This window comes from Tinamus guttatus, unplaced genomic scaffold (assembly GCF_059628265.1).
Source record: "Tinamus guttatus ecotype Peru unplaced genomic scaffold, ASM5962826v1 Tinamus_guttatus_pri_ptg000397l, whole genome shotgun sequence".
NCBI lineage: Eukaryota > Metazoa > Chordata > Aves > Tinamiformes > Tinamidae > Tinamus > Tinamus guttatus.
The window spans coordinates 1902824-1929560 of NW_028288931.1; the positions used below are offsets into that span (position 1 = coordinate 1902824).

A 26737-nucleotide genomic window follows, 5' to 3' on the forward strand; every position below is an offset into this window, starting at 1 on the left:
GTAGGGAAGGGGTGAAGCCCATGGCATGGGGTCCTGGGCGAGCAGCGGCCGGGCGGAGCGGGCATCGCTTTGGGCTCAGTGCAGCGCCCAGGTGCCACCCTGCAGCCCAGGTGACAAAGCGACACAGCACCCAGGCAGGGGTGGCTGCAGGGAGCCCGTCCTCCGTGGCGCAGCCTCCACCCCGGCTCCGTGCGGGACAACCCCGCGCTGGGAATGCTGCGTCCCCGGGATCCGGGCGCCGGCAGGGACGGCGCTGCGGAGCTTGGCGGTGACAAATCCCCAAGTTGCTGCTCTCGCCTGTCAAGGACGCTCCCCGCGCAGGCACCGAGGATGGATGCCCGGAATTTACAGGAATGCGGGAGCAGAGCGAGTCCCCGAACCCGGCTGAGCAGTATGAGCATCGCTCGCACATGGGGTCCCCTTGCATGGGGTCCCATCCCAGGGCAAGGGCACAGCTGGCTAAGAACAAGCAGGTGACACCCCATGAGGATGCCCCAAGGAGCAGCAACCCCAGCACCGGCACCTCGGGAGACGCAGGGGCCCTGTCACCCCGGCCGTTATCCCCTCTGGTGACAGCAAATCCTCACGGCACTGGGCGCTGCTCTCCCCATCACCGCTGCTCTCCCCATCAGGAATTCCCTGAGATCAGGGCTGGCTGTGTCGGTTCATTTCCTGGCCGCAGGGAGAGACGGGATCCGTCTCCGGGGCCGGCTTCTCACAGAGCGGCTCCTTGGGAAGCTCCTCATTGAGGCCTCGTTTCCTTCCCCGGGAAAACGCAGCTCCCAGTAGGCGCAGGGCGGTTTATTCCAGAGGAAACTAGGTTGTTCTCGCCTCTTTCAGGAGAGGAGACGGTGCCTGGATCGGGATGCTCTAACCCTCAGGATGCTCCCGGCCCTGGCTGAGGAGGAGGAGGGCACCAGAGGCCAAGGGCTGTGCTGGGGGCAGCCCCATCCCCAGGCAGGAGGCAGCCGTGCCCGGGCACCCACCACGGAGCAAGGGAGAGCTCTGCCTCCCCGCTCCCTTTTTTAATTAAACCCAAGCACTTAATTACAGCCTGCTGCATCCCAGGGCCGTTTCCCACAGGGAAGCCTGACCCCAGCGCTGCAGCCCACTCTGTGCCCGGGAGCCCCACGTGCCCCAGTGCCCGCAGTGACTTATCCTAATGCAGCCGGGCCACATCCTGCACCGGGACAACCCGGAACCGGGACACCCCGGAACCAGGACACCCCAGAACCTGCCCTGTTCAGCCCATTGCACCCAGCCCATGGGCTGCGTTGGCACCCGAGGTGCCCCTGGGAGCTGCGTTCCGACAAAGCGCTGCCCTCCCCGGCGAATGACCCTAAGGAACATGCGGGAAGAGCAACCTGGGACTGTGCCCAGCATAGTGCTCGGTGTCACGGGATGCTCGTGCTGGCTCAGCTGGGGACCCTGAGCTGTCCTGGAGCCCCCCCAGACCCCTGACGCTGCCACCCTCCTGCCCGCAGGTCCCTGCAGCCGATGAAGTGACTTAGGAGCCTCCGCCGGCCCCGCTGCTGCCGTAGCCGTCGCGCCGGACACCAAGGTAAAGCCCCCAGGTGCAGGGATATGATGCCCAAACCCTCACATGGCCCCATACAGGGCATCCCCGGGAGCTATAGGCTCCATGGAGCGTATAGGGGTGTTCCCTATGGGGGTGCTGTGGAAGGATCCCAGCACTTCCCCACCGGAGGTGCCCAATGTCCCTCCGTCCCTCCGTGTGTCTGCGCGGGGCTGCTCCAAGCTCCTGTTTCTCTCGCTCAGCTCTGCTGGCCATGGGCAACCTGATAAAGGTACTGGGCAAAGATTTAGAAAACTGTCCTCATTTTTTCCTGGATTTTGAAAGTAAGTGCGGCGAGGCGGGCGCGGGGAGGGCCGGGGAGGGCGCAGGGACCAAGGGCGCCCGCCGCCCCGCTCGGGCTCCGGGGCAGCACCGGGACGATGACGCCCGGCCGTGGGCACCGACCCCGCGGCGGCCGCTCCGCTTGTCCCAGCGCAGCTCCCGAAACAGGTTCCCATCCTGCCGCCCCCACTGCAGCCCCCAGCCCTCTGCAAACCCCCTCATCCCGGGCCGGGCGTCCCGCGGGTCAGTGGGGACGCCCCGAGCCTTCCTCCCTCCGCTCCTTCCTCTCCATCGCCGCCATCCGCCCGCGCTCATCGCCATCGGAGAGGCCGCGGCGCGGGGGGTCCCAGCCGCCGCTCCCCCCGCCGCCCGCTCGCCTTCCTGCTTCCCTTCCTCTCCTCTCTTCTCTTGCAGGTTTCACATGGGGAACCTTCTTAAAGTGTTGACATATAGCGAGCTTGACCAAGGCCCTAATTTTTTCCTTGACTTGGAAAGTGAGATGGGATTTTTTCTTTGCCTTTCCGGAGTTCCGCCTCCACGCACATCTCGAGCTCTCGCCCCACATCCCATCGCGGCCATTCCAGCCCTCCCCTGTCCCCTTCCAAAAACCCCATCCCCGCGGCCCCAGGCCCGGCTCCCACCTCCTCTGTGGGGCCATCTGCAGCCAGGGGGGAGCCCTGGGCCAGGGGGGGCTGCAGGAACAACCACAGACCTGTCCCCTCCCCTTGGCCAGAGGAGACGGATGGGATGGGGGGACCACCACGAAGGGCCGATGGGGGAGAAGCGCCTGCAGTTTGGGGGCAAAGGAGCCTGTTTTGGGCCTGGCGCTGCTGCAGGGTTGGTGGGGACGGAGCCCCGGGGGGTGTTTGTTTCCCGCGCCGGGGGCGCCGCTCCGAGCCGCGCGGTTTCTCTCCCCGGCGGCCGCCGCAGATGCGCAGCCCACGGCGGCCGAGGCGCCGGTGTGGAGGCAGGTGGGCGCCGTGCTGCGGGAGGCGCAGGCCGTGCTGGCCGAGCTGCGCTGCTACGCGGGCGCCGGCCGCGAGATCCGCGAGGTGGGTGCAGCGCCGGCGGCTCCATCCCTCCACCCATCCTGTCCGTCCATCCTGTCCATGGTGGCAAGCGCCGGCGGCTCCATCCTTCCCTCCTTCCCTCCATCCATCCGTCCTGTCCGTCCGTCCTGTCCACGGTGGCAAGCACCGCCGGCTCCATCCCTCCCTCCATCCATCCTGTCCATTTGACCTGTCCACAGTGGCAAGCGCTGGTGGCTCCATCCCTCCCTCCATCCCTCCACCCATCCATCCCGTCCGTCCTGTCCATGGTGGCAAGCGCCGGCGGCTCCATCCCTCCCTCCTTCCCTCCACCCATCCCGTCCATCCATCCTGTCCACAGTGGCAAGCGCTGGTGGCTCCATCCCTCCCTCCATCCTTCCCTCCATCCATCCTGTCTGTCCTGTCCACGGCGGCAAGCGCCGGCGCTCTCCCGCCCGCAGGCCATCCAGCACCCCGGGGACGCGCGGCTGCAGGAGGCGGCCTGGCACGCCGTGTGTCCCCTCGTGGCCAAGCTCAAGCGCTTCTACGAGTTCTCCCTGCGCTTGGGTGAGCCCCCTTCCCGCTCCCGGGGCCTCGTGCCGGCGGGGGCCGTGCCCGGGACTCCCGTGCTTTTTCCCCGGCAGAAAACGCGCTGCGGAGCTTGCTGGAGGCGCTCACGTGCCCGCCGTACGCGCCCACGCAGCACCTGGAGCGCGAGCAGGCCCTGGCCAAGCAGTTCGCCGAGATCCTCCACTTCACCCTCAGCTTCGATGAGCTTAAGGTTCCCCCCAACGTGTCCCCTCCGCTGCCGCAAGCTGCAGAACCTGCGGCCGACACCGGCTGTCCCCCCATGCCAGATGACCAACCCCGCCATCCAGAACGACTTCAGCTACTACCGCCGAACCCTGAGCCGCAACCGCCTCAACAACCTGCAGCTGGAGGCGGAGAGCGAGGTCAGCAACGAGATGGCCAACAGGATGTCCCTCTTCTACGCCGAGGCCACCCCCATGCTCAAGACGCTCAGCAACGCCACCACCAAGTTCGTGTCGGAGGTGAGCGGGGATGGACGCGGCGGGGCAGGGGACGGGGCGGGAATGGCCACCTTGGGCCTCTCTCCTTCCAGAACAAGACACTCCCCATCGAGGACACGACCGACTGCCTCAGCACCATGGCCTGCGTGTGCCGGGTGATGCTGGAGACACCGTGAGTGTCCCCACGGCGCGATGGTGGCCCCGGGGTCCCACCGGCACCCATGCTCACCCCCATGTCCCCCCTTCCCGGTGACAGGGAGTACCGGAGCCGCTTCACCAACACCGAGACCCTCCTCTTCTGCATGCGCGTCATGGTGGGCGTCATCATCCTCTACGACCACGTCCACCCCGTGGGCGCCTTCGCCAAGACCTCCAAGATTGACGTGAGTGAGCGCCGGGCACGCGGGGACAGCGCCCGTGACTCCCTCGCGGGCTGGTCGTTGAGGGGGTGGCTGGTTCCCTGGGTGAAGAGGAGGAGGGTAGACCCGGCTGCATGGAGGGGTGGGGAGGAAGGCTCACCGCCTCTCCGTCCAGATGAAAGGATGCATCAAAGTCCTCAAAGAGCAGCCGTCCAACAGCACCGAGGGGCTCCTGAACGCACTGAGGTGAGTCTGGATGCCCCTGCAGCCTTCATCCTCCCCGGGGTCCTTCCTCCTCATCCCGGGCCGGTGAGGGCGGCTGTCCCCGTCACGCTGTCCCCGCGCAGGTACACGACCCGGCACCTGCACGACGACACCACGTCCAAGCAGATCCGCGCCCTGCTCCAGTGAGCGCCCGGGGCACCGGCCACATCGTCACCGCGACGCCCATGACCATTTTGTACCGAGGGGAAAGGGACAAAAATGACCATCCGTGAATATGGAATACTCAGAATGAGGAATAATGCTCCAAGCCAAGCGACATGGGCCAAGCCCTCCCCCCTGCTCCGCTCCCCCTTTCGCACCCGGTTCTGGACTCAGTGGGACGGTGTCACCCCAGGGACACTGGAGCTGGAGACCCCCTGGACGGGGCGGTGGGAGGTGCTGGGGCCGGGCAGGATGGAGCCTGGGGCAGGATGGAGCCCGGGGCAGGATGGAGCCCGGGGCACAGCTGCTGTGGGGGTTTCCAGAGGGATAAAGTTGTCCAGGACCAGGCTGCAGATGGGGATATCCCCCCGCAAGGGGACAGGGACATCCCCTGGGGACCCGAGGAGGGGGCAGGCAGGGCTGGGGGCATCCAGGAACCCCATCCCAGCTGGTGGCAGTGGAGGCTGGGGATGGTGAGTGACCAGTGCTGGAGCAGGAGGAGGAGGAGGAAGGAGCATCTTCACAGCCCTGTGCTGACCTCAGTGGAAAGGACTCGGTCTCACCCGGTAGATTTTTACTCCAAATAATTAAATCTCCACTCACCTTCTTTGATACTTCTCTTTCTTTTTTCTTTTCTCCCCTTTTTTTTTTTTTTTTTGGTGTGAAATAAAATGACATTTAATCCATCTGCAGCCAGAGCGGGGCCATCTCTCATGGGACGACAGGTCTGGTCGCTCCGGGCGCCGCTCACCTCGGTGGCTGCAGATAGTGGGGGTGACCGGGAGGCTGCCGGCAGGTGGCCCTGTGACACCGTGACAAAGTGGCCGGAGCAGCCAGGGTGCCAACCCCGCCGCTGGGGCCAGTGCCCGGGCCTTGGGGTGATGCCAGCGGGAAGCCGATCCCGCTCCCGCCGCCATTCCCGCCGCGCGGCCGTGCCAGCACCGCGGGCGCCAGCACCGCGCGCGCGTCCCCTGTGCTGGGGACCCTCCTGGGCACCGTGTGGACACCCTTGGGGTGGCACCAGGGCCGGCACCCAGGTGCCCTGTGCAGGACGGAGGGCACAAGCAGCTTCCTTGTGTCACTGGCCGGTCCGTGCCTCAGTGTCCCCACGTGTATGAGGGCGCAGATGCTGCCTCCAGGATTCGGATGCAACGGAGTCCCCGCAGCCTCTGGCCAGGATGCAGCCCCAGCACCCCGGGATCCATCTCACCCCAGGGAGAACTCGGGCTCCCACGGGCATCCCAGGGGTGATCCCGGCCCCTCCAGCCACCGGTTGTGGAGGGCACACGGAGCAGGTTCCCTGCACCCATCACCTTTGCAAGGGCGGCGCTCGCTGCCCGCCCAGAATTCCCGCCATTCCCGAAATCCTGGCGGGCGCCGCGCGGGCCCTGTGCCAGCCCGGGTGGCGCGGCCGAGCGCGGGCGCTTGCTCCGAGGGGGAAGGTGGCGGCTGGGGCTGGCCGGGCGCCCGGGCTGCCGCGCGCCAAGGGCCGGCCCGCGCGCGGGAGCCCCGCGGCTCCGCCAGCACCCGCTGCCGGCCCCAAAACGCTGCCCGCGGCGGCCACCCCCTGTGTGGGGGACAAAGCGGCGGCCCCGGCTCTCCTGCTGCCACCACAGCTGGGCACGAGGAGGAACGAGGGCATCTGCTCCCAGCCCCGGACACGCCGGGTGGCCAAGCCCACCCGGGGCCCCGTCGCCGTTGGTTGCACAACGGTGGCCAACAGCTCCTTTTATTTTTAGGCTCTTGCACCACTTCCTTGCAGCATCCCCGGCCCCGCTGGGGCACAGGGATGTGGCAGCCGCAGCAGCCGGTTCGGCCTCCCGTTCCCTCCCCGGCTCCCACCGCGGCTGGGCCGGGGCCCCGGTACGTCCTGCGGCCCCACGATCCCGTCTGGAAGTAAAGATCAGGCCGGGCGCCAGCGCGGACGCGGCTAATCCCCCGCGCTGGGTTTGCTCACGGCAGCTGCCGCGCGGCGGAAGGAGCCGCCGTCCCCAGGTGACACCGTCCCCCAGACGGTCCCCGGCCGAGGCCGCACAGGGTCCCTGGTCCCTGCACTGTGGGGTGGCCCCGGAGAGTGGCAGGATCATGGGGAAGCAGGGGCCTGGAACTGAGGGCTCCTTGCATTTCCTGGGAAAAGAGAAGTGAAAGGGCAGAAGGGCAGTCCTGGACCACCCCCAAGGGCCAGTGCAGCCAAGGGGCTCTGGAGCCTCCGCACGGGGAGCAAGGCCAGGCCAGGGACCCATGGGAGCTCCCGGGGACACCGGAGCGCTGGGATGCGGACGGGATGCGCTCGCTTCTCTCCCCCATGGGGCTCTCCCACCTTGAGGCCCATCCGGGCCAGGGCTACCGCGGCAGGGCCGAGCCGAGCCGAGCCAGGCCCGCGCTGCCTTCTAATCCCAGCGTAATTAATGACCTTATCTTTGGCCCAAGCCATTTAGATTAAGTGGCCGGTGTGATGGGCTCGGTGGCTCCGGCAGCACAGATGGAAGAGCTGCGCTTGTCTGGAGATTAGCGGAGGGCAGATGGAGCTGAGGGCCATTCCCCATCCCCAAACCGCTCGGCTCCGGCAGCGGCCAGAAACCTGAGACCACAATAACTTTCTCAGTGATTCCTGGCCGGATCGGGAGCTGTTCCGCATTGTTTGCCCCTTCCGCGGGAGGCAGGGCCTGGAGCAGGGAGCTGCCTCCTGCACCGGGAACCAATGCAGCCCTTGCCACGAGCTGGGCTGTGGTCCCCAGGCTGTGTCCTCGGGACAGCAGAGGCAAAACAGATCCTGGTTTCTTTCCTGGAGAGCAGCTCGTCACCTGGTGGAGGAAAAAACCTCACCTGCTTCTTGCCGCTCGGCAGCTGGGGGGATCAGAGCGAGTTTCCACCTTCCTTTTCCCATTCCGCCATAGGATGGACGAGCGTGACAGAGCCAGGCTCCCCTGGGACCCCCAAGGTGACACACGGGGCCAGCACAGAGGGCAGCTCTGCCCACGTCCCCGCTACGAGCGGGTGGCTGCCACAACGGCCAGACCAGCAGCTAGTCTGGTCGGGCACTAACATTTATCTGCGAGGATAACAAAGTTCATATTAAACCGATTAAGGATATTAAATCCATTTCTAACAGTATGGTCATCTGACCGGCCTTAGACAGAGCAGATAATCCCAGCGCTGCCTCCTGAGGAACACGGTAGCCCAGGGAGCGCTCCCGTCCTCCAGGAACGGGGCCGAGCTGCATCGCTGCCTCCCGGACATGCAGCACATGCAATTTGCTGCTCAGCAACTTTGATTCAAAGGCAGGACAGATCCCGCTGCCAAACCACAGTGTAAACCCCGGGGAATTCAGCTCTAACTAGGCCAGACTCATCTGTTGCAAACTGGCTGAGATCACATCCAGGTTCCTGTTCAGCAGGTGCCAGTTCCTTCTGCACCTGCTCTGTGCATACGGATCTGCCCATCTCCAACATCTGCCCAGCTCCCTCAGAAGCTGCAGGAAAGGTGCCTGGAAGAAGGGACCACACCTGGACATCCTACCCTGGGACCAAAGCAGGGGAGCTGGGCCAGCTGGAATTGGAGAGAAATCCCAGAGCTGCACTTTTTAATAGGGAGGTGCACCCACAAAAATCTTGCAAGTTTATTTCCATATAAAAGAAACAAAAATATCCTCTCCACAATAAAGGCAGCTCCCGAGCTGCGCTCCCGGCCAAGCTGGGGGAGCGCAGAGTGGTTCCGTCTCGGAGGACGACGCGTTCACACGGCAGCAGGACAGACTCTGCCATGCCAAGGACAGTGCCGCGTCCCTGGCACGGATTAACGCCTGGCATGGGAGGATGCTCCTCAGAGTCTTGTCCCAGGACCAGTCCTTTTCCAAGCAGGGCTGGAGAAGCACAGGAATATGGCAGGATGAAGAGGCTCTGCCGCAGATTCCAGCCTTTGCCTGTCACTTACACCTGCCCCAGCCCCACGACTCTGCTGCTTGGATTCAAGGCCACCCAGGACCAGCAGCTTCCTCACCAGGTGGAATCGCTCCTGTTTCCCTTCTCCGGGCACTTTTGGGTCTACAGCGAAGGGGAGACACTGTCCTCTGCCGAGGGCTCTGTGCTGTCACCGTCCCCGTCGCTGCCCGCAGCGCGGCTGGCGGCCTCCAGCTTCTGCCTCTTCTTCAGATGGTGCAGATGGGATTTGGATCGGGTGTGAGCTGGAGGAAAGAGCAAACAGAGCATTTAGTTCTGGGAACTCAGAGAAGGAAACACTTCAGCCAACCCACGCTGTGCCCTGCAGAGTTTCCATCCTCCCACACGAGGCCATTCCTGCAGAAGAGTGAACTCGCAAGCCGGCACGGGTGGTTTTGAGACACTTCTGCTAGGCCAAGGCACCAGGGCTCACAGAAAAATCCTCTCAAACCTTGTACTAAGCAGGGAAAGGATGGTGCACAGGCACCCAGGAGAGCCCCCAGCCCCGGTGTTCTCCACAGATAACTCCAGATTGTCCCCTCGCCTCTCCCAGCGTGTTTGCTCCTGACCAAGACACAACCACTGGGAGAAGAGCAGTAGGGAAACGTTACCAACGTGGCAGCCCGTTGCAGGATGAGGTTGTGCAAGTCCCCGCTGCCCCGCGCTGCCAGGATCGTCTGCAAGCTGCACTGCAGTGCCAGGGATATCCCGCACGCCTACGGAGCCGACGGGGATGCAGCCCGGAGCACAGTTATGCTTTTGCATAATTCCAGGGAAAAGCCCCCAGCCACAAGAGCACTTCTGCAGGAATCTGGCTGGAACAGAGGCAGGATCCCAGGCACTCGACACAGCTGGCACTTCAGCTTGTACTGACATACTGGGGCAACAAGAGGTGAATTTCTGTTTAAAAATCACATGGCTAAGGCAGTAAATAACATTATCTAACTAGCGTTATCTAACTAGAAGGTGCTTTGTCTAACCAGGCCAATGTATCATCTTAGCAGGGCGGTTTTGCTATTTCCAAAAGATCAGAGCAGCAATTATAGGAGCAAACTTTTCAAGCAGGGCCTTAATTAAATGAGGGCATGGGCTTGTTGAATCAAGGCCCTTAGGTGTTTTCCAGTCATCTTTCTTTCCGCCTAAGGATGAAATTACATACAAAGCTGCTGCCTTATCACACTGCCGTAGGGTCACCCTCTGCTTGAAATAGTCTCACCTCTTATAATTTGTTGCAAGCTTTCTGTGGCTTGAAGAAGGACTGATGTCTGCTAGTGTCTGGGGAGATTTGCTCTTTTAAGTCCATGAATGGAAAATTAGATAAAATGTAAAACTCTTCCACAGCCAGTGGGGTACTAAGAAGCAGTTCCCAGAACTACTTGATTTAAGAAAACAAACCAGATTGCAGATTGACTCAGCTCCCACTACTGTTTTCACTTCCCTTTGAGCTCTTATATTTTACACCATTTTTTCCTACCTGAATTTGAGCCAAACTCAGCTGGCTGCAGAGAACATACAGCTTAGCCTAGGGCCAGAGAAATGTTGCCATCTATCAGGATTTGGGACATCCCTAGAGAACACATGGCTGTGACTGCAGCTTTTTGGGGTGTCTTGGAGAGTTTCCACTCTGCCATGAAACTTCTCTGTTTCAAGGCATGAGCAGCTTGGACTCTGTTAACTTTCAGTGTGCTCTAACTATGGAATAGGTGAAGTTCCTTCAAAGCACCTCCACACTAGCACAGCAGAGGCAATAACTGTCACTAAAGTAATAACCACATTTACAACCTGTTCTCACTGTGCTTCCTACTTGAAGCCAACTTCCATCTTTATGTTTTCAGCAGCTCCCTGGCCCAATAAAAATAAATGACTCATTCAAACCTGATGACCCCGGACACTCCTTATCTTTGCATATACTGTGTTTGAGCAACATGGGGAGATTTACACCACTTTTGTTTCTCAACTACGTTTATTTTGGTTCTCAGCATTAGTTAACTTGATTCTAACTGAGCTCTTTTAAAATCTACTGGGGCTGGGGGGGAAGGCAAAACTGAGCTTTTTTTTTATTTTTTTGAGCAAAAGCGAGCCATTAAAAGCATTCAGAAACTTCCATTTTAAAAAGCAAAATGTTTTTGTTTTTTGTTCAGTCTTGTTTGACAAAATACCTAAAGTGAGGAAAAGGACCAGCAAAAGGACCAGACCAAATGTGGCCACTTGGGAGTTTCTTTCTCCACCCGGATGCCCACGTGAGGCAGGAGGGCAGAGCAACAGCATGGGGACAGTGTGACAGATGGCTGCTGTGACAGGGCTCCAGCAGCCCCTCCGGCCTTGCAAACGGGCTGCTCTCCTACAGGGGCTGTAAAAAACCCTTGAAAAGCCCCCAAATCCCATGCTGAGGGTCACTCAGCCAAGCGGAGAGAGCTGAGGAAGCTGCTCCGCTCCGGAGAGTGGCCTGTGCCCGGGCCCCCCAGTTTGTCCATCCTCACCTGGCTGCATCCTACCTGCCCACTCGCGGTCCCCGATGATGACCCTGTCGCAGACCTCGCAGACACGATGGCTCCGCTTGTTCTCGTGGACGTCGCACTCCATCCTGACGGGCTCTGCTGGTGGCTCTCGTCCCTGGAGATTAAATAATGTCTCAAATCTGTTTCTATTCGGCGAACTCGCCCCGGCTGTGTTCTCTTTTGTAGGCCTTAGGCTGTGATTTTTTGTACCCAGGTACTAAGGTTAGCAGGTCAGAGGCTACAGTTTTACCATACAAATGGGGCACTTGGTACTGGGGGGAGTTCTCGGTTTTGGGGTCACATCTCATGCAGGGAAAGTAAATTAAATCTAAGGCTACACATGTACAGGGACAGTCCCCCGCACAGGAGAGGCCAAGTTCCCAGTTATGGGGTCAGGAGACTGCTGAGTAACAGGCTTCTCAGCCAAGGCTTACATGTTAATTCTGGTTATCCAATACCTGGATGAAGCTCTCCACAATCTCTAGAGCTGGTTTCAGCACATCCTCCTCCCACCTCAAGAGATCAGACACCTCCAAGCCATACACCGGGGGCACGTTAGGGCCAGGGCCTAGAGAAACAAAACAAAACAAAACAAAAAGGTAAAATCACTGTTAGAAATATTCTCCCAGCAAGTCACATCCCAGGACATGTAGGACAGCACGGCGAGCTCCATCCCCACCAGATTCCCAGCACAACTGCTCCATCCTCAGCAGGATCCCAGCCCAACTGCAAACACTTGGTCTCTGCCACGGTCCAGAGGAGGCCACGGAAGACCAAAAGAGCCCAAGGACAAGCACAAAGTCACCACGCAAAATGGAGCTGTGCGCCCGAGGAGGTGCACACACAGAGACTGGATCTCCCAATGCAGCTCCCGGCGCGGCTCCCTGCTCCGCTCCTCCATGCGGAGCTGTGAGTGCTCGTGCGGCCGCGGGGGAGCCCCGCTCAGCTCACAGCCAGGGGCATCGCTTCCCAAGGCCCGACGAGGGGCTGTTTCCAAAGCAGCGGCCGGCGCGGGGAGCTCGGCGAGGCGCAGCGCGGCCGGAGAGCGCCCGGCCGCAGCTCACCTGCCGTCGGGCGCCCGCTCGCACAAAGCCATCAAAGGCGCCCGCGCACGAGTCCCCAGCAGCTGCTGCCTTGTATCAGCGTCGGCACAAACGAGCCACCATCTGAAGCGCACCTGCCACCAGAAAGGTGAGCCGCGGCCGGCGAGCGCGCGGCTCCGGGAGAGCTCTTGCACCCAGCTCAAAGCCCGTCTTTGACTCGAGTTTCTCCTCGCCTTTTGTTTTGTTTTGTTTTGCCCCTACCAAGCACCTTTCAGCAAGCGCCCGGCTCCCAGCTGCTGCTCCTGGCCCTGCTCCAAGGCCGGCGCTGGGATGGGGAAGTCCTGCTGGCTCCCGGCCACGCGGCCCGCACGGCCCAGGCGAGGAGCTGCCAAGGGGCTCCTGCTCCTAATCCGGAGGGCAGCTGCCACTGGGCTCTTCGCCCGGCACCGGGAGCGTGTGCGGGCACACGGGAGCGGGGACAGATCGGTCCCCTGTCTCTGGATGGGAGCAGGGAATGTTCCGAGGAGGGCCGAGAGGAGATGCAAGAGAACAGGAAGGGTGAAGTGGGGCTGCAGCATCGGACTCACGTTTGAGGAAGCGGTTTCGGACCCATTTGTTCTGCCTCCGAGCGTATCTCTTGGTCACTTGCTTCAGAGCCTGGATCCCTTTGGAACAAGGGGAGGAAAGAAAAGGCAGGTGAGCTGAGCTCAGCGCAGAGAACGAGGAGCCTGTGACCCCAGCACTGTTCAGTGGGTGAGGCTCTGTGCAGGGGCTGTGTTGCTCTCTTAACATCTAAGTTGAATTCTTCTCAGTGCAAATGGAGCCCAGGACTCCTTGTGCTATCCACAGTAGGCCCAGAAAATGGTTTACTAGAGTACGCCCTTTCAATATTTGCTGAAGCACTTATCACATCCCTCCACAATCTTCTTTTCAGTAGACACAACAAGACCCTCCTGCACCGGACTTGTTTTCAAGCCTTTTATCATTCCTGTGGTTGCTTCAGCCTCCATCTCTGCTTTGCACTGAACCCTCTTCAGCGCAGAACGACTGCCTGGGACCTCCACTGTGCAGAGAGGAGCAGCGCAGCCTTCTCCTTGCCCTAACAGATCCTTTCCCACCGTCCTGCTGAACGAGCTGCTCTCCTAGCTCTGTTTCATTGCTTCTTTCCAGCCCTCTTCTCCAAAGCATTGGCCTCCCACTCCTACCTTTTTGCAGCAGCAGGGCGCTGGTCTCAGGTGAGCAATTCCCCTCGCTGACGAGGTACTCATGGAACTCCTTGAAGCCAATGGACTGGAAGATGCCGTGCTGGTAATCCTGGCTAGAGAACGAGGCCACAGACAGAGGTCAGGGCAGGCAGCGCCAGGCACATGCAGGAAACCAGCCCAGTGCCTTCAGCTGGCCCATATCAGCTTTGCTGTGTGCTCAGACAGCACCAAGTCGTTTTTACTGAGGGAAAACGTCACCACTCGGCAGGTGACGGGGCCACGTGCGTACGGAAGCGCTCTGCGAACAACAGCGCTGAGAGAGACCAGGAGCAGAGCCAGAAACAAACATCTCCCCCTCCGCGCCGGGACCTCGCTGAGGTCTGGGCAAGGTTATGTCATTGCTGAAGCCCCGCAGGGAGAGTCATAGAATCACAGAATCATAGAATGCTTAAGGTTGGAAGGGACCTGTAGAGATCATCTAGTCCAACCCCCCTGCACACACAGGGTCTCCTAGAGCACGTGGCACAGGGCTGCGTCCAAGCGGGTTTGAAGATCTCCACAGAAGGAGATTCCACAACCTCTCTAGGCAGCCTATTCCAGTGCTCTGGCACCCTCACTCGCTTCAACTTTGTGCTTTGTGAGTCGCTCCAAGCTCTGTGTGTCTGTCAGCCGGGGCCAGGCGCAGGCCTGGCTTCTCACGCACCGGTTCTCGGCCACCTTCTCCCGGTTGTAGCGCCGGTGGAAGTCGCGCAGCTCCTCCAGCAGCCCTGCGGCCAGCATGTCGTCCACCCGCTTCTCCAGCCGCTCATCCAGAGCTAGGAGAGGGGCAGGACACGCTGAGCATCTCGAGCAATGCCCCTGGGACGCCCGGAGCGGGACGTGGTGCCAGGATGTGGGTCTGCACTCCCGGCCCCCGGTCCACCTGGGGCCCTCTCACCTGCCTGGTCTGCGTGAAGCCACAGGATGCAGGAATGTGGGTACTTCAAGGGTCCCCCCAAGGGCCCCCCACCTTCCTCCTGCTGCTGCTGCTGCAAGATTTCACTGTGGGGGATCCCCGTCTCTTCAAACACTTGGAGGCTCCTGGAAGCAGAGGCAGACAGAGCTCAGGGGCTGGCTGAGGATGAGCTTTGCCATCTCCCCGGCAGCCCTGGGGGCTCCAGCAAAGGGAACCGCAGACGTTCCCTGCGATCCAACCCTCTCCCGTGGGGGCAGGGCAGGTTTCTGCCCCTTCCCGTGCCCGGCACCCCGAGTGCACCCGGGTCCTGGGGACGACGGAGCCCCGAGCGCAGCCACCCACTGGTGCCTGGCACGGGGACAAGCCCTGCGGGGGCTCCAGCCCTTCGGAGCCGGGCAGGGCTGCGGGGAAGGGGCCCGTTCAGCTGAGCCCAGCCCGAAAGGAGGTGGAGGAAGCGGTGCCCGGGCCCAGCCCTCTGTCCCCCCACACCGTGCGAATGCGGTGGGCGGCGTTGGGCTCCCCCCGGGCCAGGGCTCGGCCGGGCCGGGCCCGCCAGGCCAACAAGCCTGGTCTTGCCGCGCTGCCGTTCCCACGGCTCCGGTATGTGACTCGGCCAGCACGGCAGCTCCTGAAATAGCTCCGGAGAAAGCGCTGCCGCGGGGGCTCCGCAGCGGGAGCCGGCCCCGCCGCACACAACCAGGACCCTCCAGGCCCCTCAGGGCCATCCGAGCTGGGGCCTTTGGAGCTCCAGGGGCTCCCTTGGGGCTCCAGACGCCAGAGAGCTCCCCAGGTGCCGCTTGCAGGGCTCCAAGGCCCCCAAGCACCTTGCTAGGAGGTGGGAGCACCCACCCGGGCCAGGAGGGCCCGTCCCGCGGCGCTCGCGATCCCTCGGGAAGGGAGGCCGGCGCTCCCGGCTCACCTGGCCACCTTGCGCTTGTCGTGGGGGTGCAGCCTGGCCGCCATGGCGGGGTCCACGCGGCGCAGGCGCCGGTGCAGCTCCGCGCCGTCCAGCCGCTCCAGCTCCCCCTTCCTGTCGGGGACCGGCGCGGGGGCCGCGCTGTCCTTGTCCTGCGGGCACGGGGCGGCCCTGGTCACATCGGCCGTCTGCCCGCAGGCCGGCGCCACCAGGAGCGTCCCCCAGACCCCAGTGTCCATGAGAGGGGCCTGGGGCTTTCCAAGGGGCCACCGTGGAGAACTTCCCGCCCGATCCCCAGGGAATCTGCTCCACCCAGATGGGAGAGTGCGATGGGTCCCGCACAGGGAGCACCCCCTTCCCCGGAGCCCCACGGCGGTACCTTGGTGTCCACGAGGACCTTCCAGAGCAAGGCCTCGATGTAGTAGTTGGTTCCTCCCACGACGATCGGGATCTTGTCTCGAGCGAAGATATCTTCAATGTGCCGCAGTCAGGGAGCGTAACAGGGACACGGACCCATCCTGCCCCGCACGGTCCCTCTCTGCAGCCCCAAGGAGCCAGCGGGGTTGAGCACGGGGTTGTGGTTGTGCCCGGGTTCTCACCACCCGCTTCCCCCTGTGCCAGGCCAGAGCCAGGGCTGTGCCTGGGCCATACCCTGGCGATGCTGCCCGATGCCCGGCTCGGCTGGGTGCAGTGCACAGGGATCCCCCCGTGCACTTCAGGCACTGCTTCAGCGTGAAGCAAAACGCCCCTGCGTTATCCCCCATAACCTGCGGTGTGCGGGGCCGAAGCAAGCAGAGCTCTTCCTCGCCGGCGCGCCTGCGGCGTGAAAGGATATGAGGGGGCCGGCTCTGTCCCTGAAATCCACCACGGTGTAGTTGGAGACGAGGGGATCCACAAAGCTGATCATGTGGTGCCTGCAGAGCCGCTGCTCCTGGGGGGACGCCTTGTTGGTGATGATGTCCAAGCCCTTGTACACCTGGGAAGGGAAGAGCCCTCGGTCACGGCAAACCCAGGGAGATGAACCACAATGGCCTTCCTGCCCTGGGGTGCCCGGCGCAGCATCCACGGAGAGGTGCCCGCCTGACGGAGCAAGCAGCAAGGGGCAGCGCGGCTGGCCAAGCCGAGGGGACCCCGGCTTGCGGACACCGAGCGTCGCGGGCGCCTCCTCTGCCAGCGCAAAGGCTGCTTTGGGGACAGGCATCGCTGTCCCCGCGGTGCCCGGCTCCATGGCATCTCCTGCACGTGCAATGCTCCCAGCTCGGGCGCACGGGGAAAGTCCGGCTTTCTCCTGCTCCCCGCGAGCAGGGAGGAGGGAAATGCAGCGGCTCGGGGAGAAAAGAGGCACCATGTCCTCCTTGCAGAGCTCGGGGGCAGGAAAGGCTCCTGAGAGCTTCGGCATCTCCCAAGTGCGGGGCTGGGGTCCGATAGGGAGGGATGTGTCCCCTGCACCTTCTCTGCTCCTGGCGCTGCCGAAACAGGAACCAGCAAGGCACAAAACTTGGTGAGATGCCAAGAAAGCGGATCACGCCAAGTAACAAAAGAGCAGGAGAGGAGTCTGCCCCAAGCGCAGCCTCTCGCCGCTCCGGGACGTGGCAGTGCCCGGTCTCCCGGGGCTGCCAGCACCTTCAGTACCGGTTTTTGGCACAGAGCGACTGGGAGAGCAGCCCTGAGGAGCGGAGTGGTGGCCCCAGGCGTCGCGGTGGCCCCGGGTGCTGGCACTGTGGGCTGGGACACGCCGGGCGGCAGCTCCAAATGCAGCCCTGGTGCCAGGGGCGACGCTGGCAGCCGGCACGTGGCCGCTGTGGGGCACAGAAAACTGCTCTGGGCAGCCCATCCAGCAATGCAACACGTCCAGGATTCCGCAGCCTCCGCGTTTAGGATCCTGCAGCCTCTGCGTCCGGGATCCCGCAGCCTCCGCATCCAGGATCCCCAGCCAAGGGCCCAGGGAGGATGCACTCAGTGTCCCCTGCTTGGAGCAGTCCTCCAGTTTGGGGCAAACTGACCTGCTGGGACACGTGGCTGGAAACAGCTCTGTCATTTCCTCCTCTGTCACCCAGAAATCCACCCTGGTCAGACTTCCAGAATCAAATTTCCCCTTAACCCCCCCGGGAAGCCGCCAAGATTCCAGCTGCAGCGCGGCCTGCTCCGACCTCGGATGGTGACCAGGTGACACGGGGGTGGCCATGGTGAGGGACAGAACGAGGTTACGGGAGCAGGGAAGCCCGATCCGCACTCGGAGCAGGCGAATGAGCCACCCGGGCAACTGAAGCCACTTGCGCCACTAACAGGAAAACTCGGAGACGGCCGGGAGCTGCCAGCAAAAGCCGGGATTTGCGCTCAAATCCCTCAAGGTTCCCCGGAGATGAAGCGGCGAGAGCCTCCCGGAATATCGGGAAGGGAGCAGAGGAGGACGCGGTGTCCGGGCCGGGGCCGGTGGGGAACACTGCAGCCTTTTCGGCCCCGCGGCGCCCGCCCCGCGCACGGCTATTTTCAGTGAGTGTCTCAGATAAACCTTGTTGCTCTCTAAGGCCCCAAACCAGATTAGCAGTCGCCGGAGCTGCGAGCGGAGGCCTCGGGGACTCAGCCCTCGCGCCCGCCGCGGTGGCCAGGGCCCCCCTGCGCCTCCCGGCAAGGCCGGGTCCTCGTCTCACAGGTGGGGAAACCGAGGCAGGAGGTAGAAACAGGAGCGACCCTCGGAAAACCGTGCAGGGACGGAGCCCGGGGGCGGATGGGCTCTTCCCAGCCCCTGGCTCTGCCGCCCGCAATCCCAGCAGGTCCCCCAGAGCCAGGATGGAGGCACTGCGGGTGAGGACAGGATCGGACACGACGAGGGGGGACACGTGGGGACCCCAGACACAGCCAAGCAGGTGGCTGTGAAGAGGATGGAGATGTCAGCGGGAGGAAGGCCCCTCGTGAAGCTGGGAGGGACTTCTCCGCTCCCAGCCCCAGGAAGACACCAGCACAGCCCTTGCTGAAGATTTGGGGACGTCCTCAGGAGCTGCTGGCTGCAAAATCCAGCAGGGACCACGCGAGGAAGGGACGGGCGCCCCAGCAAAGCTGCCTGGGGACGGCCGCGCTCTCCTGTCGTGCGAGGGACAACGGGGGCACCGGGCAGGCTCTCCACGGAAGCAGGTCCCTCCGGCAGCCAGCTCGCTGGGATGACAAACGGCAGCAGAAAGGACAGCAAGATTAAGAGCCGTCAGATTAACCTGAGCTCCGCCGAGGCAGCGGTTAAGTCCGTGACGTGACACAGCGACCCACGGCCACAAAGGAAACGCTCGGGACAGACGGACACGGCGCAGCCCCAGCAGCTCCGAAACCCCCGCGGGCTCTTCCGGACCGGCACGGAGCCCGGTTGGGTACGGAGGCGCTCGGACCGGTCCCCGGCAGCCGCCAGCACAGCGGGAGCAACGGGGGGTTTAGGCTACCGCAGATACACCCGCAACTGCTCCATGAGGACGTCAGAGCAGGGATACATCCCACCGGCACAAAGCGGGGAGCAGGGAGACCCGGCCGGCCGTGGCGCTGATCCGAGCTGTGCTTCCCGGCGGCCCCGGAGCAGGAGAGCAGGGCTGCGCATGGAAAATCCAGCGGGATCAAAGCCGCGCGGCTGCCGCTCCGCAGTCACCCTGGGATGAGATGAGACGGAAAGGAGGGCAGGAGCCGCCGGTGCCCGGGTGCCATTGGACGCCTGCGGCCACGATTCGCCGAGCGGCCGCGTTCCCGGAGCGGGAGCTGGAGTGAGCGGAGCTCCAAACAGGCTCAAACACGAGTCAACGGCCGCATCCGCAGAGCGCGGCGAGAGCCCCGGGTTCGGCGGCTGAGGCGCACGGCTCCCACCGTTCCCTACTGCACAAACGGTCCAAAAGAAAGACAAGCTGGAAGATCAGGACTAGTGGAATTACACGCACCACGCTGTGCCTCTTTTCCTGGTGGGCACAAGGCGGTTCACGCGGCCCAGCCGTGCCAGGCGGCCAGGACGTGGGACGGCCACATTTGGTAAACTTGGCTCAGAGCTCCAGGTCTTTTCCCAATAGTTTAAATAATAATATTTTTAAAAAAGTTCAGCTAAGAGTCTTCCTATTGTTTGCTTAAAATTCAGGGAATTTTAATCTAACCCTCTGAAGTGCCAATATGCCAGGACAGGGAGCCAGGAGGAGGAAGCAGGAGAGCAAAATCCACTCTCTGAGCAGCATAAAGTGCAGGGCCAGCATCGCTGCAAGGCAACTCTTCCTTAAAACAGGTAATAACAGCATTAAATATCAAACTCAATGGGGAGCTCACGCGTTGTGCAAAAGGAACAACAAAAGCGTTGTTTAAGAAAGAAAACTCAGCGCTAGAAGTGCAATGAAACCCTGCAGCAGCTGGAACGTCTAGTGACAAAACGCTCATGGCTGAGAGCAACGAGGAGGGAAACCAAAGCTCGGGTGAGCGGCGCTTCCCGATGCTGCCTCTGGAGCGGAGATACCCAACGTGACAGGAGAGGAGGCTACAGGCAGCGTTGCTGGCAAACAGCAAATATTACTTATAATAAATATTCCTTCCTGCACTTCACCAGCAACCTACGGCCTTTGGACTCCCACACGGCCCCCAGGGGCTGCCTGGGGGTCAAAACCCCCGGGCTGGTTTCCTACCCTCCAAAAAACACCAAAAATAAATTTAAAAAGGTTAATTTATTTGGCATTGGGCCAGGAGCTCCCAGGCCACCCGGAGCCAGCGCTGCTCGCTTGGGGTCTGCCTGCTTGTGCACAGCGGGGAAGACAGAGGGGGAACTAACGAGGACCATAAAAAATAAAACATAAATAAAAGAAAAGCATACACAAAAATATAAAATACACTGGGTCAGGCATATACTAGGTTAAATATGCACTGGGTTAAACGTATAGGGTTAAAGGAGGGGGGAAGACGTGCGGCCCCACTGCCCCCAGCCCCGTCCCCGGGCACCCTCCACCCGGGACCCCCCGAGGCCCCCGCGGCCCCGGCTGAGGCACCGCAGGCCCCGGAGCCCCCCGGTTCCCCCGCCGGCTCCCGCGGCCCAGCCGGGCCTACCTGCATGGAGTCGGCGCTGACGATCTCGCCGCCGAGCTGCCGGCCCAGCTGCGCGGCCAGCGCGGACTTGCCGGTGCCGGTGGCGCCCAGGATCACCACGAGCGGCGGCCGGGGCCGGGGCTGGGGCTGGGACCGGGCCTGCGGAGCGGGGCAGGCCCGGAGCGGCGCCGGGGCCCGCGCACCGGGTAGGCCCAGGCCGCGCGCGGCCGCCGCCGCCATGGAGCGGCCTGGCCCGGCGGCTGCCATGGCAACGGGGGCGGGCGGCGCCGCGGGGCGCCACGGGACGGGACGGGGACGGGAATGGGGATGGGACAGGGATTGGGACGAGAATGGGGATGGGATGGGGACAGGGACGAGATGAGGACGGGAATAGGGATGGGATGGGATGGGGAGGGACGGGATGGGACGGGGAAGGGGATGGGGATGGGGATGGGGACAGGAACGAGATGAGGACAGGAATGGGGATGGGATGGGGAGGGACGAGATGGGGACAGGGACAGGGATTGGAACGAGAAGGGGGATGGGATGGGGAGGGACGAGATGGGGACGGGACAGGGATTGGGACGAGAATGGGGATGGGATGGGGACAGGGATGAGATGAGGACGGGAATGGGGATGGGATGGGGAGGGACGGGATGGGGACAGAGACGGGATGGAGAGGGACGGGGATGGGGATTGGGGCAGGATGGGGACAGGGACGGGAATGGGGATGGGACAGGGATTGGGACGAGAATGGGAATGGTATGGGGACAGGGACAGGGATTGGGACGAGAATGGGGATGGGATGGGGAGGGACGGGGTGGAGACAGGGACGGGATGGGGCGGGACGGGCATGTGGATTGGGATGGGAATGGGGATGGGGATTGGGACAGGATGGGATGGGATGTGATTGGGAGGGGGACAGGTGGATGGGGATGGGACGGGGATCGGGACGGGAATGGGAATGGGGATGAGAATGGGGACAGGATGGGATTGGGAGGGATGGGCAAGGACAGGACAGGATAGGGATGGGGAGGGACAGGCTGGAACGGGGAGGCCACGAGCTCGGCTCCTGCCCTGCCCCAGAGGGGCCACCCCGAGCCTGCCTCTATTCCCTCTTCCCGGGACTATTTCCTGCCCCACGGCCAGTCCCTGTCCCTGCCCCTGCTCCGTGGCGAGTCCCTGTCCCATCAAGGCCCTCGCAGCCCTCGGAGGGGCCCACACCTCTCCCCAGAGCAGGGTCAGGGGCACTGGGGCCCTCTCGGGTCCCCAAGGGCAGCCAAGAGCATCAAGAGGGTTTTTTCATTTTGTCTTGTTGGTTTTTTTTTTTTTTTGGGGGGGGGGGTGTAAGAAGGATGCTGTTGCCATAGCAACGAGGCAGAGGGGGGCTGTTGCCGCAGCAACACGAAGGAAAGTGTTGCCAGGGTGACCGCAGCCTCCTTGGAGGGGGGAACTATCGCCACGGCAACACAGGGAGATGGGGAGGAGGCGACTGTCGCCATGGCAACAGAGAGGGGCAGGGAGACCGTTGCCAGGGCGACAGCAGGAGGAGGGTATCGCCACGGCGCCCGCTCGCCCTAGCAACACCCATCCTTTGCCCTAGCAACAGGGAGCCGCGGGATGCCCGCCCGGCCGCAGTGCCCGGAACCGGCATCCATTGGCGGAGACGGGATTAGTGCCGGATCGCATCAATCCATGCAGGAATGTGTCAAGCCAGGCGTGAGGCTGTGGCACCGCCATGGCCGTCAGGCTGCTTTCTTGGGCCCTGAGTGCAGCAGGACACCCCAACTTTCCTCACTGCCTTCAAATTGATTATTGGTTTTCTCAGATTTTCTCAGTCTCAGATTTCTCCCCAAAGTCAAGTTTCCTCCATCCCAGGCTCCGACACAGTCATGGGTTTAAAAGCACTTTCCCACCTTCCAGCAATGATGCAAATCTCAAGGCCATGGAAGGTTTTGAGATGCTGGGACACAGGGCACCGAGCATGAGACCCTGCAGGGACACGGGGACCAGATATTTTGAGACCTTCACTGCAGACTCGGTATTTCTGAGGCTCCTGCAGGAGAACCGGCTCTGCGGCTCCATCCCAGCCTCTCTCAGCAGTAACCAGATCCTCATCTCCCCACTTTCCTGCACTTAGGGCAAGACTTTTGCCGCCAGCACAACCACGACCCCAAAGCATCAGGATACCTATATATAATTTCACCCATTTGGCAGATCCAGGCCTGGGAAGCTCTCCAGGACCCTTGGCGCGAGCGGAATTGCATTCCCACTCCTCATCCGCCTATAGAGTTACGGGCTCCCAGCCCCATCAGGGGAGGTTATGGTTACAGTCCCCCCTCCTCGTTCATAAAGCCACTTAAAAGGAGGAAAAATAATCCAGGTGCCTCATTCCACAACACGCTGCAGTCTGGGCACAGGGAGAAATCCCATGCCAAGGGGCCTGGGAGGGCCATCTTGTCCCCTCACCTCAGGGCAGATTTTTGCCCTTGTCCCTGTGTTGCTCCATGAGCCCAAAATGCATCTCCAGCCCCCGTCGCAGAGCAGCACAGCAGATTCCAGGCACAAACCCGCTGCCACCTTCCTGGAAGAAGCCAACCCAGGTCGTCTTTGCAATTTATTTATTTATGAAGTGTGAGGTAATGAAGAAAGTGCTAAATCCGACCACAGTGTTAACTCTAACGTTTCTCAGCAGGTCAGGCAGGGGCTGCCGGGGGCAGCGACGCTCAGAACCTCCCCCTGCCCCAGCCCCCGGGAGCCCCTTGGCCAGGGATGAGCAGGAGGAGGGAGAGGGGACAGGGAGGGACCCCCCATATTGCAAGGGGGGAGCCAGGCAGGAATCGGCCCCTTCCCGATCCCCCTAAAGTGCAGCAGGGCTGAGCCCTCCCCCCGCAGCAGGGACCCCCCCCCCATCTTCCCCCCCACAAAAAAATTATATAAAAAAACAAACTCTTTACCAATACTTCTCAAAAGTGGTACAAAAATACAGTATAAAAACACAGCCTCCAGTATAAGACTTGCAGTAAGAGCAGCAGGTTTCTAAACACAAAAAAATCCAAAACGAGCTACTGCGTGAAGTGTAAGGAAGTGAGGTAAAAGCCCGGCCCGAGCCGAGAGACCAGCAGCCTGGAGAGAGAGGCCTCCCCCTGCTGTCCGCCGATTCCCAGGGCATCCGGCCCCACACAAGCTCCGGGTGCTGCTCGCTCCAGGCTTGCAAGGAGGGATGAACACGCAGGGACAGATCGCAGCAGCGCTAACCGGATGGCAGGACGTGTGCGGCGGCCGCGGCGCGCGCGCACCCGAGCCTCGCGCCAACTGAAAAATGTGCAAAAGGAGCCGGGATGCCGGCGATGGCGCTAGTGGCCCTGCAGGTGAGCAATCCTTCGGAGCAGCTGGCTCTGGCGCAGCCGCAGCTGCCGCTTCTCGGCCGCCATCCTGCGCTCGGCGCTGATGAGCGACTGCAGGTACTCGGACGACTTGCTCAGGATCACCACCTTGGGCGTCTTGGGGCAGCTGGCGAGGCCGCGGCACCTGGTCCCGCAGCGCCAGGAAGCGCGAGCGCAGGTCGTTGCGCCGCTTGCGCTCCAGGTAGTTGTGGTTTTTCCTCTTGGCCACGTCCTCGTTGTCGGAGCCGGGGGCGCTGCCGGTTTTGGGCAAGCCGGGCTCGGGCAGGGCGCTTTCCAGGGCCGGGTCGGCAGCGGCCTCCGGCTCCGGCGCCTCGGGCTCCGGCTCAGGAGCGGCGTCGGGCGGCGAGCGGGCCGCGTAGTTGTGCTGCTGCTGGTGGATGGAGATGTGGAAAACGTTTCATGCAGGGGTCCAGGGGGTCGGCCCGCAGCGTGATGGTGACCGGCTGCCGCAGCGCCAGCGATTGTCTCTTCTCCACCGTCACCACGTCGATCTCTTCGCCCCCTCTGCTCAAAACAGGCACAGCAAAAACACACGTCACTCGCCAGCCCCCTGGGCCATCACTGCGATGCCCAAGCGCTCCGCCCGCTGCAGCGCTAGAAGATTTAAACTCCCCTCAGCATCACCTAACCTGGGCCATGGGAAAGGAATTTATTTCCTTTCACTTGTGCACCTGGAATTGGAACAGGGATATACCCACAAGCAGGCCACAGGTAGTGCTTGCTTGAGAAAAGGAAGCAACAGGCAAGAAGTTTCCAAGCCACAGCCACCCCCAGGGTGCTGAATCCTTGGAGGCCTCGGACAGACATTAGCACTGCGGATCTTCCCAGCAGTAGCCAGGCACTTCCATGAATTGTAAATTGGAATTGTAAATGAGGGTCTGGGCGCCCCCGGGCAGCGCTGCCCTTTGTTCCTGCCCTCCCTTCAGCAACTTGTTACTTCTCACAAGTTACGAGTCCCCCACCCCAGTGCACCGAGGTCTCCCCAGCACCCGCCATTGGCCCCAGCGGGGGCCAGGAGGCCAAGGGGTCCAGGAAAAGGCCACCAGGCTCGTGTGAACCCCCAGGGCACCCCTTATCCCCTCCCAGCCTCCTCCCCAGGGACTGCAGCTTGGGCACGGATAAGGACCCTGCTGCGCCCCAGACCGGGGCCGCAGATGCTCTCATCAGTGTCACAACCCGGCCGTTCTCAGCCGCGCACCTGCGCTACGTGCATGGACGGACTCCCCAAAACGGGGGTCGCCCATTAATAAAAGTGGGGCCGCCAGGCCCCGCCCCCAGGAGCCGCCCATTGGTTGCCCCGCGGGGCTGGAATGTCCCTGTAGCCGCCGCTCCGTGTCCCCATTGGCCCGGGCGCCCGCCCGTCAGCGGGGCCCCCCTCTCATTGTTTGCAATCTGTTGCTTTTTGTTCGGGGCCCACGTGGCTCGGACGGGACCGGCCCCGGTTCCAGTACCGAGCCCGGGCCGCCCCTTCCCCCGCCCCGCATCGCCGTTAAAGCCTCTTAGCACCCGCGACCTGCTTAGTGCCCCTGCGCTCCTAATGGAATTAAATCCCCGTCCCGCGGCTCGGCCCGGCCTGAGTCACCGCGCGCAGGTGACCGCGCGGCTCCCGCCGAGCAGATTTGTTATCGGGGTCACCGGGACGCGGCCCGGGGCTCCGTGGCGGGGGCTGAGCGCGAAAGCCCCCCGGGGCAGCTGCTGTGTCTCCCCCTGCACTGCCGCCTTGGAGCGGGAGAGGGGCCGGTTCTCGGAACCGCACGCGGGCCCCGGGGAAGCTCCGGGTTGCACCCGAGTTTGGAGCTGGCCCGGGCCGCCCCGCCGGACAAGCCCCCCCCCGCCGGGAACCGGGCGGCCCGCGGCGCTGACCCGCCTGGGGGCTCCGGGGGGCGGGGAGAGGGTCCCGGCGTGGGGGGCGCAGGGGGGAGCGAAACCGAGCGGGGAACGGAGCGCCCGGACAAAACTTCCCACGCTGCAAACTTCGGCCCCGGGATGCGGCCACGGGATGCGGCCACAACGCGCGGGGAAGGGGGGGATCCCGGTAGCCTCCCCGCCAGCGGCCGGGATTGCCCGACACGAATCCCCCGGCAAGTGGAGCGGGCAGCTTCCCTTTGTTCTCGGTGCCGGGACCGGCAACAAAGGCGCTGCTCGGCGGGGAGCCTCCGGCCCGGGCCCCCCGCGCCCCGGGAGCCGCGGGGCAGCGCGGCACCCTGAGCCCTTCCTTACCGGAATCGCTCTGGCCCTCCGATCCCGAGGACGGCAGGATCTTGCTCTCGGGCAGCGGGCACAGGAAGACGGCAGCGGGATCCACGCACTCGCTCAGCGAGCTGCCGAACCCGAAGTCCTGGGCGAAGGAGGGTTTGTGGGCGCTCAGCCTGGGCGGGCCCGCGGAAAGTTTCTCCGTCATCGCCTTCTCCAGTCTCTCCCTCGCCGAGAAGCCGCTCCACATGCAGTCCTTGAGGATGAAAGCGCTTAGGTTCCCAAAGATCTCCCCCGTGTCTATGAGATACTCCGGCTCTTCCCCGGCCAGGCAGTAGCGGGAGAGCCAAGTGGCTCTCTCCTCCGCGCCAGAGCAACAGGCTTTGTCCCCCGGGGGTCCCAGGGGCGACAGAGGCGGCGTGGGGACCAGCTCGAACTTCTTCCAGATGTCCTCGCTGGGCGCCGTGGAGCGGTAGGAATCCTCCTCAGCGTCGTGGTCGTAGAAGTAGTGCTGGAACGTGTCCAGCTCCATGGCTGCATGGGGCGGCGCGGAGCAGGGGGGCAGAGCCTGGCGGCACCGACGAAGAACCGGGGGTCAGGGCCACGAGGCCGGGGACACCCCTAGAGGGCGGGAAAACCCCCCGGCCACCGAGGGGGGCGTCCCCGCTCCCGGCTAGGACAGGGACAACATGACCGCCCCCCAGGGAAGGGGGCGCCCCCCGCCCAGCACGCAGCTTCCCCGGCGCTGCGGGTCGCGGCGGCGGCAGCCCCCGAACCGGGACACGGCGCATTGTTTCCCCCCGCTCTTATAACCTGTCTGCGGCTCCCGGCCCCGCCTCGACCCCCCGACGG

The 26737-nt window shown here is 62.9% G+C and overlaps 3 protein-coding genes across 6 annotated transcripts; 1 reads left to right on the forward strand and 2 right to left on the reverse strand.

Moving 5' to 3' along the window:
- Window positions 1–1790: 1790 nt before the first annotated feature.
- LOC104578796 (CYFIP-related Rac1 interactor A) lies at window positions 1791–4687 on the forward strand. 4 transcript variants are annotated; one of them, XM_088531014.1, is made up of 9 exons: window positions 1791–1860; window positions 2789–2910; window positions 3348–3453; window positions 3531–3667; window positions 3744–3938; window positions 4010–4089; window positions 4174–4308; window positions 4427–4522; window positions 4624–4687. In XM_088531014.1, exons 1-9 carry the CDS (start codon window positions 1791–1793, stop codon window positions 4685–4687), a joined length of 1005 nt encoding a protein of 334 aa, XP_088387140.1. The 4 variants fall into 4 exon arrangements, with proteins under 4 accessions (XP_088387140.1, XP_088387142.1, XP_088387139.1 ...); XM_088531016.1 differs by having other exon boundaries at window positions 4174–4300; window positions 4452–4522; XM_088531013.1 differs by lacking the exon at window positions 1791–1860 and adding an exon at window positions 2280–2352 and having other exon boundaries at window positions 2756–2910; window positions 4174–4300; window positions 4452–4522.
- A 4058-nt stretch (window positions 4688–8745) lies between these two features.
- Window positions 8746–20525, reverse strand: TRIT1 (tRNA isopentenyltransferase 1). The gene is made up of 11 exons (XM_088530978.1): window positions 20307–20525; window positions 16093–16233; window positions 15637–15735; window positions 15261–15409; window positions 14324–14466; window positions 14090–14201; window positions 13387–13499; window positions 12769–12846; window positions 11597–11706; window positions 11136–11253; window positions 8746–8885 (listed from the first exon to the last, which is right to left on the reverse strand). The coding sequence occupies exons 1-11, from the start codon at window positions 20523–20525 to the stop codon at window positions 8746–8748; spliced, it is 1422 nt and encodes a 473-aa protein (XP_088387104.1).
- A 3091-nt stretch (window positions 20526–23616) lies between these two features.
- On the reverse strand, window positions 23617–26494 carry MYCL (MYCL proto-oncogene, bHLH transcription factor). The gene is given in 4 exon segments (XM_088531106.1): window positions 23617–23806; window positions 23808–24083; window positions 24085–24194; window positions 25913–26494. Coding segments are annotated over 4 exon segments (1056 nt in total). The 5' UTR covers window positions 26418–26494; the 3' UTR covers window positions 23617–23641.
- Between the last annotated feature and the right edge of the window lie 243 nt (window positions 26495–26737).